General features: G+C 35.9%; 1 protein-coding gene across 1 annotated transcript; it reads left to right on the top strand.

The window, feature by feature from the left end:
• Positions 1-616: 616 nt before the first annotated feature.
• LOC131854659 (cilia- and flagella-associated protein 251-like) lies at positions 617-18,045 on the top strand. Its single transcript, XM_059205792.1, has 17 exons — positions 617-772; positions 1,385-1,531; positions 1,822-2,080; positions 2,462-2,577; positions 2,945-3,234; positions 3,641-3,792; positions 4,069-4,215; positions 4,479-4,587; positions 5,360-5,553; positions 6,467-6,618; positions 7,287-7,628; positions 8,161-8,385; positions 8,708-8,799; positions 9,361-9,595; positions 9,981-10,200; positions 16,737-16,846; positions 17,454-18,045. The coding sequence occupies exons 1-17, from the start codon at positions 617-619 to the stop codon at positions 17,589-17,591; spliced, it is 3,084 nt and encodes a 1,027-aa protein (XP_059061775.1). The 3' UTR covers positions 17,592-18,045.
• The last annotated feature ends 377 nt before the right edge of the window (positions 18,046-18,422 follow it).

An 18,422-nucleotide genomic window follows, 5' to 3' on the forward strand; every position in this document is an offset into this window, starting at 1 on the left:
GAAGAATGTATGAAAGAAGTTCTAAAGAACATCTACGTGATAAAAACATGGAATAAACCTCCAAGTCCTTTAGAGTGCACTGATAGAGTAGTCGGTCCTAAGAACCGATTCTATTCGCTAGAGTGGTACCTGGGTAAGAGCTGCACAGTGCACAAAGCTGCATCACGTACATGCAACTCTCACTATGAGGGTATAAACTAAAACCTCTCCTACACACTAAAAACCTTACGGTATACTTTCTCGCCGCCATAGTGCCGAGGTTACGGGGATGTGTTAGCAATCGACCACGTCCTGTTCTTCTGCCCCTATACGCCATGTTCAGTGCACTCATGAAAGTCCTTGAAATGAGATCCAAACCATAATAAATAAACCATTGCTTTTTACATTACACGCAGAGTATATAAATAAAATATATTATTAAATCTTGTCAGTAAGAACAAGACTCTTTTTAATATAAAAAATAAATAAAACACAATGTGTTGACAGTAGGTTTTTAGGACTTAACATTGCGTACATGAATTGTGTTCTAAGAATAATATTATTATACTACTGTGTCATAGTTACATTACTGTGCATATTTTCAAGAATAGCATATACCTAAATAAGGTATAATAAAATGCCGAACAGCCAATTAGAAAAGTTCCATTCTCTACCAAATGTGCACGCACGCACCGCTAGCGAGGCTGATGATCGCCGTCTCTACAGTTTATCTTTGTCACAGATTAAAAAACACGCCGAGTTCGCAGAGTACCACCATAAGCCTACGCCTTTTGTAAGTTTCAGAATCGTCTGCTTTATGTCATACAATCTTGTATTCGTTTTAGCGGCACACAGAGCGCGTAGTGTGAAATTATAAGACTGGGTTTGTGGTTTGAGTAAATAAGAGACTTTAAGAACGAGTGATGCAGGGGTGATTCGCTTCAGCAATACCCCCGAGTAGGTAAGGTAAGGCCTAATGATGACGTTTTCTCGTTCTCACTGCCTTTTTTGAAATACGATTAACGCGTGAAAGATTGTATGTGTAAAGGTAATTGTAAATAGTTCATCTAACAGGTAAACATTAACTCATATGGCGTCTTCCAGTACTCCCTTATTATTTTATCGAGTATATAAAATACTATAAACATTCTTTAATTGAATTATAGTAACTACATCGGTGACCGGTTTAGCACGCCGTTTTACTTCACGGTTCGGAGTATGATTGTTCGTATCGGTCTGGGTGTGTTATCCATATTATATTGCCAAAATTTTGTGACAGTATTTACTTTAGAAAAGGCGGATTCTGAGTATCAATATATTAATTATATTATAGTCTTTTGAATAGTTTTGTTGTTCGTAACAATAAAAATATACATAGATGACTCATTGAACTTACTTACATTAGAATATTCGCTGGATCCACGGCTACAATCCAAAAGTGGGAGTAATAAATTTAAACGATAAGGGTAGCACTACGATATTCTATGGAGCATCGAACTGTGGGGTGCTGTACAACTGGACCACCAACCAAATGAGGATACTGCAGGGACACGTAAGGATCACAGTTTAGATCACCCATCCAACTCACTACGACTCACACTGACTGACTCTCGGGCCAAAAAATCACCAATAATAATTGAATAATTTTTATCTTCAATGTAAAATTAATTTCAAGTTTGAATAATATGTTCATATAAGAAATTTTTCGCTACTTATAAACAGCAAAATTTTAACCTCTACCTCATTTACACGGTCTCTTTATATATTTTTGCCTTCAAAGTCAAAATTAATAAACTGCACACTGTGGTATAAAAACTATATCAGAATATTTATTTTGTTCAGAGACATATAGTGTCATGTATAGCATCTGATCGAAAAGGCAAGTGGCTTGTAACAGCAGACTCTGGCCCTGAAAACATTATTATAATATGGGACAGCAGTGATTATTTCCCACAGAGGACCCTATTCTCACCCCACGGCGACACCAAAATTTCTAAAGTCGCTTTAAGTGCAGAAGCCAAGTATTTGTTAACTTTAGGGTATAAGGAAAAGGCTGTTCTGTTTTGGTGGATTTGGTCACTTGGAGAAGATGAACCTCACGGTAAGAATGTAATAATTTAAAATAAAATAAATAATACAAAGGTTTCACTTATTTTGAGTAGCTGCGAATCTCACTTTAATCATACAAAGCGAAAAATCACCTTGTCGTGTGGTTTATGCTCCATTTATCTACTTTTATAAAAAGGCAATGGAATTTATTATAATTCTAACTGTGAATAATTTGGCGATTTATTCCGGAAGGATTATATAATATAATTATAGAGAAAACTAAGATTTTTGTTTATTTACGACGTAGTAAGTCAAAATATACCTGTCGCCCTGTGAAGACCGAGCGGTAAATTAGTTTCGTTATTCGTATATGGGATGGACCAAAATTATGGTCTCTTGTTTGAATTTGAATTTGGATTGTTGTTGATTTCAGCTATCTTAGAAGTAGATTTGCCTCGGGACTCTGTCGTGGCGATGGATTTCAATCCCTATCATTCGGAACAGTTTTTGTTGATATCAAAAAACGATATATACATAGGAGTTTCGGGCGTTAGTATCCCTTTAACCAATGCACCTAATAATCCTATACTCTATCAATTTATTAGAAACTAGCTAGCCTACGTAACAATGTCAGCGCCACATTTTCGTCGTTTCTGCAATATTTTTTATTACAGTTTCAACCAATTGGTGGTAGCGTCATGTAACTTAAAGCTTTTTTCGATAAATAGGCTTTCCATCACTACAAGAACATTAAAATTTGGATTTACAGTACCGAAGATTACTCAGTACATCCAAACTCACTAACTTATAATATTAGTTATATATGTATATTTTTTAATAAATTATTATTTTTCTGTATCTGGTGCAATAAAGTGTAAATAAAAATGTATTTATGTCTATATTTTATTCTCGCCAGAAAGTATTTGTAATGGAGAGAGGTCTTATTAAAGAAACAGACAAATATGAATTAAAAGTAAAAAAGCCTGAGAAAAATATACAACCGGATTTTGGAAAGCTGACCTGTTTCACTTTCGTCCAAGATACTTCACAAGTACTCGTTGCCACTAGTAGGGGCGCTGTACTGGTCTATGGGTACACTATAGAGTACCAGAAGAAAGTAGAACCTAAGAGCTTTGAGAATTTGAGATTTGTGAAAGTTTTCAGAATTGAAAAGTATAAAATAAACGTCATCAAAAGCATTGATGGGTAAATATTTAGAGCTCATTACATAATTACATATATTCTATTGATATCTTAATAATATTATAAATGCGAAAGTTTGTAAGTAAGGATGTTTGTTACACTTTCACCCAAAAACTACTGAACGGATTTTGATGAAACTTTACAGTAATATAGCTTATGCATCAGAATAACATATAGGCTGTATTTTTTATTGAAATTTAACGACGGTGAAACCGCGGGCACAGCTAATATAATAATAATAATAATATCCTTGGACAATTCGCATAGCGCTATCTAGCCTAAAGCTAAGCAGAGCTTTTATTACGGGTAATAAACACCTGATACTTAAATACATTTTAACACAGAATTAGAAAGAATGATGAATGATGAAATTAAAAACAATTGTACTTTGTCTGTTTGTTGGTGTTAGAGTGATAACAACAGGAAACAACGGTGGTGAGATCCACTTCTACGACGAGCAAATGAAGCTGCTGTACTGGGTGCATGGCTTCCAAGTGGATAGCGTGCACGGCCTCAGTTTCAACATCTCGCCTAGGAGCTACCAGATATTTGACCCAAAATGTTAGTATAAAATCAGTAATACCAATTCTTTGCTGATCCACTCTTTTCCAAAGTAATGTTATAACAAAATTACAAAAAATAAAAAGTAAATTTTAGAGGTGGACAACCCTTAATCATTTAGGGGTATGAAAAATACCTACTGAACATGCATATAAAATTTCATAAAAATCGGTCAAGCAGAGGAGTATGGTAACTAACATTGTGACACGAGAATTTTATACATAAATTTTCGAATTGGTTGCTTTCGGTATGTTTAAATATTAATGTACGACTTAGGTAACAATCCATGCCTTTGTTGGGAGAAAGTAACAACGGAAATAGATTCTGAGACTGGGCTTCTGAGACAGAAGTTACTCAAGCAACAGTTGCCCAGCGACGCAACTATGGCAGGCAAACCGATCATCGTCCGAGATTTTATTGTATGTAAGTATACAGTACTATTATACTTATTTATATAACTTCAATTCACAAAATACCAAGGTAAATATACATATAGCGGACTTACTGCATTTTCTACCAGTCAACCGCAGGTTGTGTAGAGAAAAATTGTAACATATAGGCTATAATTAAAAAAGATATTAGGTATGTAACTTGTGCGATATATAATGATGAGTAAGACGAAGTCGCGCGGGTCAACTAGTATAATTATAAAGATATATAATAAGCAGCCCTAATTAATGTTGCAGGTACTCACAATCAGGGTGTTAATTTCGTGGACTTCGTGACTGAGAAGCTGGTTACTGTGCTGGACAACAAGATATCGCATGCATTGTCACTAACAGTTCATCCGGAGAAGTAAAAAAATATTCATTCACTTTCGGCAAGTAGCGTAGTAAAAGTACTTATATCTCTAGACAAAGCAGAGTCAAAGAATATAATGCCATTGAACGTCTCAAATACAAAATACACATAGGTACAACAATGAAATGAAAATGAAAAAACTTTTCATTGTTCTATACACAGTAAAAAAACAATTAGATACATAAATTAATATGTATACAAATATAAAAATAAACATTACAATAAGATACAGAGGTAATAAAGAAGGACTTGTCGGAAAATAGCGATTTCTTACAGACAACGTTGGCTTGAAAGGAGGGTATTGACAATAATCTATACACATAAATAAAATTAGAGTGTCTGTTTGTAATATTGAATTTTTTATTACATGCATGTGAATATACCGTATTTATATATACCAAAATAACATTTTTGTCTGTTTAATTGTTCCGGCTAATCTCTGAAATGTCTGGGGCGATTTTGACGGGACTTTTTTTGGCAGGTAGCTGATGTAATAAGGGGTAAATTAGGCTACTTTTATTTTCGAAAAATAATGTTAACATTAACATTAAACAGCTAGTTAGATAATAAAAAAACAACAATTTAAAAGTCAATGTAGACCACAACCAAATCACAAGAATCTGGAAATTTCAGACACACAAATCAATGTAAGAAGTTCTTATCTAAAATCAACAATGGGCAATAATAAAGAGCCGTTGCTCTTGCTCGAGCAAGTATACTCGCTCTTCTTGTCAAGAGACATTATTGTATTCCAATAATATTTCAGGCAATTAGTATGCATAGGATACGCAGATGGTATGGTAGAGTTGTACAATTTCTTACAACACAAGCTGATCTCGAGGCTCGATCTGCGAGACCACTACAAGGTGGTCATACCTCCTAAATGCGATTCAATAAAGTGTAATTACGAAGTGACAATACCGCAGCTTTCCGTTACGTGTCTGAAGTATTCTCCTTCAGGTAATCAAACCTATATTTAAATGAATGCACCCGCGTGTGTAGCATCTCTAATGTCTAAATCTAAATATATATAACTCAAAGGTGACTGACATAGTGATCTATCAACGCACAGCCCAAACCACTGCACGGATCGGACTGAAATTTGGCATGCAGGTAGATGTTATGACGTAGGCATCCGCTAAGAAAGGATTTTGATTAATTCTACCTCCAAAATAGAGGATGAAAGTTTGTATGAAACTTTGTCAGTTTTAAACCGATCGGGCTGAGACTTTGCATGCATAAAGCTACTATGACGTCGGCATCCCCTAAGAAAGGATTTTGATAAATTCCATCCCTAAGGGGATAAATTAACGCGAGCGAAGCCGCGGGCAAAAACTAGTATTATATAAACAAACAAATTAAGTAGCGACACCTCATCACATCAAATATACAGCTGCAGGGGGAAAGGGGATTGCTAGTAATGTGGACTGATGATATTATTGCTAGCTATGTACCATGTCAGGTTGACCTCCACGCGGTTCCTTCTGGAAACCATCGTAATAAATTTGTAATTGGTAAATTTGTCACGATGGGCTAACTGACCTGACCTCGTGTTGAGATGAACATGATAACATTACCATCCTCCACTGGCCACCGCCAGCGTAAACCGTTAGCGCAGGCGGATGCACCATTCCATTATCATCCACAAAATATATATATACAGCTGCAGTGGTGAAATGATAACCATCACGGTTCATTTATTTATAATGCTTTGTTGCAACCAACATTAAAAATAGACACTTTTCTATCGAAATCTACATTAACAGTCAATAACATAGGTCATATCCACGTTACGTCACCAGATACCTACAACTAGTATACTCGTATATAAGGTATACATGCACCACCAGATTGATGATATTTTATTCTACAGGTTTCCATCTTGCATGTGGCTTAAATACTGGCGAGCTGTTATTTTTAGATCCAATAACTATCAACATATTAACGGAAACTCCATTCAAGGACACGAGTCATGCAATAAAAGATATTACATACAGCTGTGATTCCCTGACTTTAGCTTTTGCTGTAAGCAAACATGTCTTTATCATTTTATTTACCTTAGCTTCTGCAACACGTGCCTAATGATAACGATAATATATCCTTTACAGAACAGAGGGCTTAATGTTATTATTTGTAAACAGTTCGATTGTCAGTAATGTGGAGAATATTGGTCACATTGTCAGGTCAGGCCGACCTCCTAGACAACAGAAAAACATCTCTTAAAATAAGTGACAATGCAAATCACATGAAAAACCTTTAATGCCTCTTGCCTTACCTTCCCTTCCTTGACTGTAATAAAAATGCATTAACCCAAAAAAATCCAATTTTAGAAAAATTACGGCTAATACATAAATAATAATGTTTTAAAGTTAGTTTCCCGAAATTTCAATTTTTTTATTTCATGCAGTTCAATGTTAAAGCTCCGATATCTATAGCACCGATAACATAGTATTACATATCTATGTAAAAGCAGAGCCAATTTACAAAAAAATATGTTGGCTTCTTGTTCAACATTCAATTTGACAAAAAACTAATTAAAAATCTATTTAAATGCTAACATAATTAAATGTTGTTGTATTTTGTTTCAAAATATTTTAAGTATAAATAAGTTGTTTTTAAAATAAATTAATTCTCATAATTTCTTTACTCATCTCTATGGAACTGAAATTATCGAAACTACATCCTTTTTTCAGGATACAGGCAAAACTGTCGGCGTATATAAGTATGATTGCATTACGTTTAAATGGAATTTCATTGGAAAACATCGTGCTCACTATAAAGACGTAACATCTATCCTATTCTTGCCGTATAAGACAGAAAAGGATGAATACCAGTTAGTGTCCTTCGGTGCAGACAGAACTATAGTCGAATACGATATAGGCAACAGCTCAGAAGAATACTTGGAAATATTTAGTCTAGACCGTGTGGATCAGAGTGCAGTGCCGCTGGTCGGGATCGCGTGGCCGTCTCCAATGACCTTAGATCCTTTAGAGCATCGTAATGATATGAATTTGATACTGATTGCAAATGACGAGGTAGTCTACTATTTACTTTTTTTTAATTATTACTCTATTTTGCATCTTAAAAGAATACATGGAGTAAAAAAACAGCGCATGGAGTATGTAGGTACAAAAGGCGGTCTTATCGCTTAAGCGCTTCCAGACATCCTATGGGTAGAGGGGAAAGGATTTCAAGTTATATACATTATTTATTTGCTTATTCTTAAAGCGACGCCGTAATAAACAATTGAAGTGTGTACTTAGTATAATGTATACAGAAAAATTTGGATCTGTCTTCTTATACAATGTAAATCTATGATTTAAAAGACAATTCATTGACATTTTTTTATCTGCTACAAAATTGCAAATGTATAAAATGATGTCAAGGATATTAAAAATGAAGTACATAAATATCAGCCCCGTAAAGTTTGTAATTGCTGAAAAAAATTGAGTTCACTAATATTAATATTTACGATGCGTCGTCTTAATAGTAGTTTTTATGTAGGTAAGTAGAATGTTAAACGATCTCTACAGCCATTCAATTACATCAATCTCCATACAATTCCAGCATAAATACAAATTAATCAACTGCGCAACGACAATGACCATGTCAACGGTGCTGGGTCCTCGTTATGAACATCCTGTGCGTAAGATCGAGCTGATTTCCAGGAGAGAGGAAGGTGAAGAGCTGCGGTATCTGTTGTTTGCGACAAAGAATGTTATAGGTCTACAGAAGATGCCCTTAGATGGGAATCCTTGGAAACATGTTGGATTGCTGGGTCATCCTATACAGGTCTGGTCATCCTTCATCTGCATTACTTGATTTAAAATTTTTATAACTCCGACCTAGAATTTGATTTCTAATCAGCTCGACACTAAAAATGTTATATTTCTTACCAACTTTCCGGGGTCGAAAATATCGGTAACCAGCCAAATTTCCCAACGTGGCAATTGTAACACTACCGTCTAGCCCATCAAATTGTAAGTCATGTACATTCACCGCAATGTCGACAGTTGACAATAACTTTGAATATCCGATCTGTTATAATAGTCATGAAGTTCAATTCGTCGTACCTTTTCAAATAAGATTTTATACTGATATGCTTCTTGTGAAGGTTATAGACATGTGTTTCCGAGAAGACAGCGGCACCTTGTTTACAATTGGAGCGAAGGACAGTTGTATGTGCCAATGGGCAGCTAATTACAGGTATCTACCCTAATAATTTGAGTATACAGTATTTAAGAATGGGTGTATATATTCGATATAAGTCGGACGGCTGGTTCGACGACGCCGTTCAATTGGCGCTTGTTTGTTAAGCCCGACCCTCTTTGGAAATGCTCCAATGAAAAGCCGTCGCCGACACGGACTGTCTGGGCTAAGCCTGATAATATGAGCCCAGTTTAACAAGAAATTCGCATATAAAGTACCTAACTACTGATTAAAACTGCAGGTTATATATATAACTGCAGACTAATATAATTTTGATTGAAGTCGATTTTATTGGAACAAAATATATATTTTTATACTATCAAGACAGTATAGTACACGAGCCAGAGGCTTTTTTCGTCAATTATTTCCTCTCGGTAGAAAACTTCTACGATGGTTAAAACATTATGAAATCTAGTGAAAGTTAGCTGTAGGTCCGAGAGTTGAAGAGCAGCGTCCTTCCACTTGTGTCAAAAAAACATTTTACCGTCTTTAATCATTCCTTTCACTTGAGAAGCACTAGCAACAAAAATAATAAGTAATTAATAATTTGATAATCAGATCAGTGGACTCGACTACAAAGCTAGGCGGCAGCAACCTAGACCCCTATTACTGCTTAATCGAAAACGGCCGCCCAGGCTGGCTGTTCCAGGAAATCAGGGATCTTTTCTACTACATCCAGATATTGTGCCAAGGTACCTTCTCGCCGGCGGTGAGGCGCGTCAGGGATTACATACCAATTGATTCCTTACCTGATCTAATGAGAGCACTTGGCTACTTTCCTTCTGAATATGAGGTAGGTATATTGCAGTTGGCTTTTTTTACATGACTGAATTGCATGCATGTGAGTAAACTACTCCCATGGAACCTTCCTTTACGTCTGATAATTTTCTTAAAAAAACGACTACAATAATTAAAAAAGAAAATGGCCTGAAGGGCTGGACCGATTTCGTTAATTCTTTGTTTGGTATGTTTGTTATTGTTAGGAGAAGGTTGTTATGAAATAAAAAATTAAGTTGGGCGGAGCATTAGAAAAAATTTCCTCCTTTATGCACTGACAGTTCTCTTTTTTATATGCACATACAGATACACACAAATTATTACTTAAATAAATATATTAATATGTAAATATATGTACCTATAGTCTCGTCGATAGTCTATCTTAATCTTGAAATTTTCAGGTGGAAAATTTAATAGTGGAAGCGAAATATAAGGTCTTCTTACGGGAGCCGTGTTCGGAGATAGATTTTGAGGAGTTTGTTAAGCTGTATTTGAACCACAGACCAGCATTCGGGTATAGCTACCAGCAGGTCCGCAACGCGTTCAGAAGTTTCGCCACGTTTCAGAAAGAGACATACATGATGCATCGTGATGACTTTATTGATATGTTGGGCTCGCATGGTAAGAAATAGAAATAGAAATAATCTTTATTCAAATAATCTCATTACAAGCACTTTTGAATAGTCATATTTTGATTCTACCACTCATTCGGAATGCAGATTCATCACAAGAAGAATGAGCAAGAAGCTTGTGTGTTGCTCTTTTTAATAGTTGTTTTTTTTATATATGCAGGTATAAAGACTGATGAATGACTATAAAATGACTGATATGCACAGTAGGAAAAAAGTTCAATAAACATGACGTTCGTAAGCGGCTAAAATGTCTTACATGAGTAAATGAATATATCTTAGTAATATTATAAACGCGAATTTTGTGAGTATGAATGTATGCTTATTACTCTTTCACACAAAAACTGCTGAACGGATTTTCATGAAACTTGAAAGTATTATAGCTTATACCTACATCAGAATAACACATAGGCTGTAATTTAAAAAGATATTATGTATATTAAAGCACTTGACCGTTATTCGAAGCTTATTATTGAGATAGGCACTTCCGTTCCCCGTCATTTTTACGTCATGTCCTACCTATTTACTCGAATATTGGTACTTCCGGCAGCGTCACCGTGCAGTGGCGCCCTCTATATCCTTAAAGTAAGTTTAGTTTTTAAACCCTGGCGCCTGTATGGCTCATTGGCGTTTTGTTTCCCGTCGAAGTAACCTGAGTGCAGCAGCTTTGCTACTCCAGTATTAAAATCTTCAAATAGCAACTAAGGTAATATGAACATATTTCCAGTGATTTTATTTAACGGGTTTTCCGTTCGACATAATTTTGAACCTACAGGTTCTGATTTTAAATTAAATATATTTAAGCTTTTATGTCTAATTTTGTGTACCTACCTGTTTAATCAAACGATTAGATGTCTAATGAAAAATATTGGAATTTTGTGATTATTCTATAGATATTAAAGTACTCGCAGTTTAGGAATTACTCCTTTTTATTTTTTATTTCAAAAAAAAAAAAAAAAACATTTCTAGTCTAGTTTAACAGTGAGTTATTTTTGACTAATCATTTAGCAAGTAAGTGTTCATCTACAGCTTCTCTTACAGTATGAGTGCAATTGAGGGCTCTCCAAATGCCCAAATAGTGGCTGGACCAAGTGAAAAGACTCGTAAAAGGCGTCGTAGTCGAAGCAAAAGTAATTGCAGTAATAGTTCATGTAATAATTGTAGCTCAACGAACACGTCATCGTCTGATGCATCGTATGATTCTAAAAGAAAAAGATCACGACGAAAATGTAACAAGAAAGTTAAAAAACAACGGACAGAAAAAATGATACAACAATTATTTAAAGAAGTCGGTGACTTACGCCGGTCCTTCTACGACAGAGACCAGGAAGCAGCATCTATATGTTCAGAGGTTAGTGGTGAATTATATGGAAACGATATTTTTGATACAAACGAGAGTCAATCTAATAATAACAGCATACAGAATCCGCCAGAAGATTTTGCTTTTGAGATAACAACAAAACTAAAAGAACCTTCTGTCCTTAAAACACCAGACATTTATTTACAAATGCTTAATGAGGTGCAGCAACTGGGAAAAAATTCTTGGTCAGAAGTTAGATATGCTGATACCCAAAAGCAATACATTCATTCTCCAGGTTTCATTGATCTAGATACCAACGAAGAGGTACAAACTTACGACACCTCGTGTAACTTAAAATATGCAGAAAGATCATATGCAGCTATAACATACTGCATTCTCGAACAAAAGGAAGCATTACAAGACAGCTTAAGGCAACTTGTGACATGGTCAAAGTCACCAGAAGGAAGTCTAAATAAATTAGATGAAAAGATCCAACAAATATTTCTAAAAGGCCATTTACACAAAATATCTACTGACCTCTTGCAATTAGCGTGTGGACACCGAGCCGAGAGTATTGAAATGCGCAGAGATACTATTCTCAGACAAATTCGAGATCCACTTGTTAAAGCATCCCTTAACAAAATACCGCCATCAACAACAAATTTATTTAACAGTGATCTTTTCTCATCGGCTTTAGAAAAAGCTGGCGGTGTTTGCAAGGCATTCTGGCCTGCAAAGAATGATGCAAGGTTTCAAGAGCGACACAGCGTAAAATATTACCACCCCTCGCGGGAGTTGGGTTCGCCTTAAGCAATACCATCGCGTGGTACTTCGAGAAATAATTTTGATTTTAACACGTCATGCACTAATTATAAATCTCCCCGGGGAAGATACCCACATTACCAGGGTCATGCTCAAGGATAAAATGTAGACTTTCAATTTAATCAGCCAAGCACATCAGAAAGAGAGTCTTTTCATAACCGAGGCACATTTCGTAACCGTGGCTCGCGGTCCGGTACTCAAGGACATCGTGATCGAAGCCGACAGTCTCCCCCTCGGGCATCCAGAGGGAGAAAAAGGCATTATAAACAATGACTCGCAACACTTCAAAGCAGGCCAATTAGCACATTTTTATCCACAATGGAAATTAATGGAAGCACCAAAGGTCATCCTGCAATTAATACAAGGATATCGCATACCCTTTTCTCAAATACCTCCGCTAATAAAACCAAATCTGAAGAAATGTCCATATCAAACTCCTACTTCGAAAGAGATGTCAGTAATATTATCCAATATGGAGCATCAAGGAATAATAAAGAAAGTCTCTATTTCACCAAGTTTCATCTCCCCAATGTTTCATGTACTAAAAACAGATGGCACAGCTCGTCCAATCTTCAATTTAAAAGCTTTAAACAAATTTGTAATAACAGATCACTTCCATCTAATAAACATGTACCGCATTCCAGATTTTTTACAACCTCAAGATTGGCTCTGCAAAATAGACCTTTCACAGGCTTATTTTCATCTCAAAATACGAACATCTCACAGGAGATTCCTACGTCTAGTTTACAACCACCAATTGTACGAAATGACGTGCCTACCATTCGGACTAAACACCGCACCCAAAACATTTTCTCCTCTTACCAATTGGGTAGCACAGATATTAAGAGAACAAAATGTAAGAATTGTCGTATACCTGGACGATTTTCTACTTGCTCATCAAAATATCAACATCCTGAAACATCAAGTAAAAAAGGCAGTAAACATATTGAAATATCTGGGTTGGAAAATAAATTTCAAAAAGTCTATTCTAATTCCCCAAAAAAGTTTGATATTTCTAGGAGTACAGTGGTGGCCATGGCAGAACCAAAAGAGCTTACCAAGAGAAAAGTCAGAAAAAATTGTAAAAAATGTAAGCAAAGTGCTAAAACACAACAGAGGAACATTAAGAAAACTACAAAAGTTGATTGGTCTCATGAACTTCGCAAGCTTTGTAGTTCCTCGAGGCCGGCTCAATCATCGTCAGCTGCTTCTATTCGTGAGCAAGTTACCAGACAATCCGAGGGTGATCTATACTTTACCTCAAATAATTCAGCAAGAACTGACATGGTGGGTTCAAAATTGTTATTTCTCAACACCCCTTCATTATCCGCCACCAAGAATGTTCCTGACAACAGATGCGTCAGATATAGCTTGGGGAGCGCAGTTGGACAATATTACCCTCTCCGGTCTATGGTCGAAAGACGAGGAGCCATTACACTGCAACCAGAAGGAATTACTTGCAATATTGCGTGTACTTCAAAGTCATTGCCATCTGATGAGTCGCAACTCCATCCTCATACAATGCGACAACAAAACTGCCGTTACATACTTGCGAAAAGAAGGAGGCACAAAATCAGTTCAATTGCTGGAAATAATTTATCAAATTCTGAAAATACTAGACGAATTTCAAATACATTTTACAATACATTACATTCCAGGGAGGTTCAACAGCCACGCGGATCATCTGTCGAGACACCGTCAACCTCCCGAATGGCACCTGCTTCCAGAATGCGTAGAAAAAGTATTCAAGAAGTGGGGATTGCCTGCGATAGACCTATTTGCATCCCACAGGGCTCACGTGGTATTGAATTATGTCACACTAGATTTGAAGGACCCTCTGGCTGTATATCACGATGCTTTCAGCCAATCCTGGAATTATCCCCTGGCTTGGGTATTTCCACCACCTTTTCTAATTCCCAAGGTGCTTACTCACCTCAACAATTCAACAGGAACGTTTCTTCTAGTGGTGCCTCGTTGGAAGAAGGTATACTGGCGAGCCGACCTCAAAGCCCGATCACTCGCAGCGCCATTCACACTGAAAAATCTGGAACGGTATCTAGTAGACACAACGACAGGTCGCCCACCTCCCAAGGTAGAGGAATTGATTCTAGAGATATGGAAATGTGGGGGTGGTCATCGGCATTAAACACTTGGACACCTGAACAGCGTCAGTTACTTAAGAATTCCTGGCGTCTATCCACTTCAAAAACATACGATGTAGCTTGGAAACGATGGCTTAGCTGGGCTAATACTAACAAGGTTGACTCTAGAAATCCAACAGGTGGTCAGTTAGCACAGTTCTTAGGAGACCTTTACTTATTACATAACTTATCGTACAGTACAGTTCTTTTACATAAATCTGTTGTGTCTACCTTATGTAATGTAGAAACGTCAAGTAAGCTTAGCTCTCATGTCCTAGTTAAACATATCTTGAAAGCTATTTCCTTGAAGTCCCCAAACATAACTAAGTCCCCAAAGATACCTATTTGGGATGTTAGTAAATTAATTTCTTATTTATCTAGTTATACAGTAAACGAAAATAATATTTTTAAAACTGTGCGCCATACAGCAGTTCTTTTACTCCTGTGTTCAGGGCGTCGCGTTCATGACCAAACATTGCTTACAATTGATCCTGAACATTGTATTAAATACAACGATAATATTATATTATGGCCGCAATTCGGTTCAAAAACCGACAATAGCTCACACAGACAATCTGGGTGGAAATTACTAAATAATACGGACAATAATAATCTTAATCCAGTATTTTGGTTAGATAAAACTATAGCTATATTAAATGATAGAAGAAAAACTAATAATTTATATGAATTATTTATTACATTAAGAAGCGATCCTAAGCCTGCATCTCGTACTGTTATATCTAGTTGGATAAAAACCTTATTTATTGAGGCCAATATTACTGGAACACCAGGAAGCGTGCGTTCGGCAGTGGCTTCAAAGAACTGGATCAAGAATTATCCCTTGGATGATATATTAGCTCGTGGGAATTGGCGATCAGCCAATACATTTCACAAATTTTATCAACGTCAAATAATTGCCGCAGATGATTCTCCACATGTAGCGCACTTATTTAGTCCCATGAATTGATTTTCTTTTGTTAATTATTGGTAACGATATACTTATAAAATAGTATTTAATTTATATGGAGGAACTGTTTTTGTTTGAAATTTTCTACGCTATGTATAATAACTTTGATTAAAATAAATATTTATAATATAATATTATTTCTCCTTATTTTATTTTATTCACATTGGCGTATTTATTCCTTTGGTACTTTGGTTGCAGCATCACCAGGCGATAACAGACACTTCTCAATAATTCGAATAACGGTCAAGTGCTTTAATAGCAGCGTTTTACCTGAAATAAAACGCATATTAAAGTACTTACCTTATTCGAAGCTTATCTTTTATTTCTGCCTGGTGCATTCAATTTCGATCCAATGAGCCATACAGGCGCCAGGGTTTAAAAACTAAACTTACTTTAAGGATATAGAGGGCGCCACTGCACGGTGACGCTGCCGGAAGTACCAATATTCGAGTAAATAGGTAGGACATGACGTAAAAATGACGGGAAACGGAAGTGCCTATCTCAATAATAAGCTTCGAATAAGGTAAGTACTTTAATATGCGTTTTATTTCAGGTAAAACGCTGCTATTAGGCGAACTATAATGATAATGATGCAGACGAAGTTGCGCGGGCCAGCTAGTAAAGAAATTCTTATATGAAAATACTCCTATATGTTGCGTTCATCTTTATCGGAGTTGTTTTAAAAAGTAATGATATAGATTTGAAGTTTATGATACTTATATTATAGATACCGTGGATCCATTGTAAAAAAAAATTAAAAGCTATTCACAGCACCGGTGCTCTAGCTGTTTATCATACTGCGTTCTTCCGATGGTCGCGGGTAATTCCCAACACGATACAATCAGACATGAGTATGATTGTTTATATTGGCCTGGGTGTTATCGTTATAGGTACCACCTATATTATGTATGTATTTAAGTATTTCTGTTATTTGTATATTACCCATAACACAAGCTCTTGTTAGCTTGGGACTACATGGCGTTGTATTAATTGTTTATTATTATTTTCTTTGAAAAAGGCAAGTGTTTTTAAAAAATTTAAACAGAATAGGTGGTATCAAATGTTATATAATTGGGTTTCCTTTGCGTACTTCAAATATTTTTGCCTCGTAATTAGTTTTTGACTTACGATGGAATATAAAAAAAACATTTCATATCATACTCAATTTATTATTTATTCAACATTTCATACTCCTCGGTCCGCGTAATTACTTAAAAAAGGGTATAGTTTTGCGTCATGTATTAATATAATGATTAAAGACATTTTCATATAGTAACAGCTATAATTACACTGCACAGGGGAATGTTTCTCCCGCGAGTTGTCATGGTACCTCCTCTCCATACTCTCTGGACACGGTTTCGATGATCGAGCGGTAATTGCTGAAGATGACTTCTCGTTTTTACCAGAGGTACGTAACTATTTCTAGTGCCGCGATACAATTTTATAGAAAAAAAAAAGTTTATATTAATTAAGAGAATGGAGAGGGATTATTTATCTATTAATGATTTTTTTCACAATTGCAATTGAGAACAGAATAATACTGTCAACAATTGCAACTGTCAAATGTAACCGTTATTTCTGATGGTCAACATCAACCTAGTTGGATGTTTTTTTTGTATTTATATACAAAAAAAATCCAATAACGTAATGAAATGGTGCACCCGCCTGCGCTAACGGTATACGCTGACGGGGCACCAGTGGAGGATGATAATGAAGTCAGGTCAGTTAGCCTGTCGTGATAAATTCAACTCGAATTTATCACGATTTCCAGGGGGAACCGCGTGGACGGATGTCAACCTGACATGGTACATGGCTAGCAATAGGGTCGAGAGTCCACATTACTAACAATCCCTTTCCCCCTTGTTGTTGGACGTTTCCTATGCATGTGTTAATAAAAAAGGTAGTGATATCAGTTGTCTAGTACTTACCCATAGTACAAGCTCTGCTTAGCTTGGAACTGTGCTGTGTGATTTGTCCTGCGTTGTTATTATTAAATTGCTGTTCATTTTGTCTAGGAAATCACATTCAGCTATCTGCTCACACAAATAATGGGCATACAAGATGTCGACAATCTGTCTGAACAGTTCTCGGTAATGGAGTCACTGGGCTCGCAGACAGTGTCCTCGGGGGAATCGGAAGAGAAAATCAACTGATTTATTTACGATTTCATTTATTATCTTCTCTGTTACCAATATATTTTATTACTGTACACATTAAACTAAATATAATTTTTCCAAATTGTTTATGTAAAACTTTCAATTGTATATAATTAGCATACTTGTGCAATAAACAATTAAATTAGACAAAATAACGATCTTTTTTGATTTCGACTGGATTATAACTTAACTTCTTCCAAACTTCTTTCTTCTTCTACTTACAAAAAGTAATGGAAAAAATGGGATAGTTATTTAATTAAAACGAGAATGGGTGTGAATTAATATATAGAACTAGCTGACCAGACAGTCGACCTATTGAACAAATCTTATATATAAAATTCTCGCGTCACAGTTTTCGTTCCCATACTCCTCCGAAACGGCTTGACCATGAAATTTTGTGAGCGTATTGAGTAGGTTTGAGAATCGGCCAACATCTATTTTTCATCCCCCTAAATGTTTGGGGTAGTCCACCCCTAAATTTTTTTTATTTTAAGGCAAAACAACGATTGCCGGGACAGCTAGTATTATATAATATATAGAACGACCATATTAGTTTTGTAATGTTCAGCGCAATTTTCTTATTTTTTCTTTCATAAGAAGTTTTTATAAAAGACTCATTATTTTCGACAATAACAAACACGACAAAAAGGAATTGGCGGAATGGGTCTAACCGTTCACGCCTGATGCCGTGACCAAGAGAAGTCATTTATATATATAACATAAAGAGAGCGGATTTTGTTATGACACAAGTAAACTCTGGAACCTCTGCGCTTAAGATTCTTTCACTGTTTGAAAGGCATATTATTCCAGAGTGACTTATGCTATATA

Source organism: Achroia grisella, unplaced genomic scaffold, assembly GCF_030625045.1.
Source record: "Achroia grisella isolate CSIRO2021 unplaced genomic scaffold, CSIRO_AGI_Agris_v1 utg1241, whole genome shotgun sequence".
In the NCBI taxonomy this organism is placed as follows: Eukaryota; Metazoa; Arthropoda; class Insecta; order Lepidoptera; family Pyralidae; genus Achroia; species Achroia grisella.

What these genes read in the sequence shown, in the direction of transcription:
- LOC131854659 (XM_059205792.1), top strand. Translation starts at nt 617, where the DNA reads ATGCCGAACAGCCAATTAGAAAAGTTCCATTCTCTACCAAATGTGCAC. An exon ending in TGATATGTTGGGCTCGCATG is followed by an intron (nt 10,201 to 16,736) that starts GTAAGAAATAGA and finishes TACACTGCACAG; the next exon opens with GGGAATGTTTCTCCCGCGAG. An exon ending in ACTTCTCGTTTTTACCAGAG is followed by an intron (nt 16,847 to 17,453) that starts GTACGTAACTAT and finishes CATTTTGTCTAG; the next exon opens with GAAATCACATTCAGCTATCT.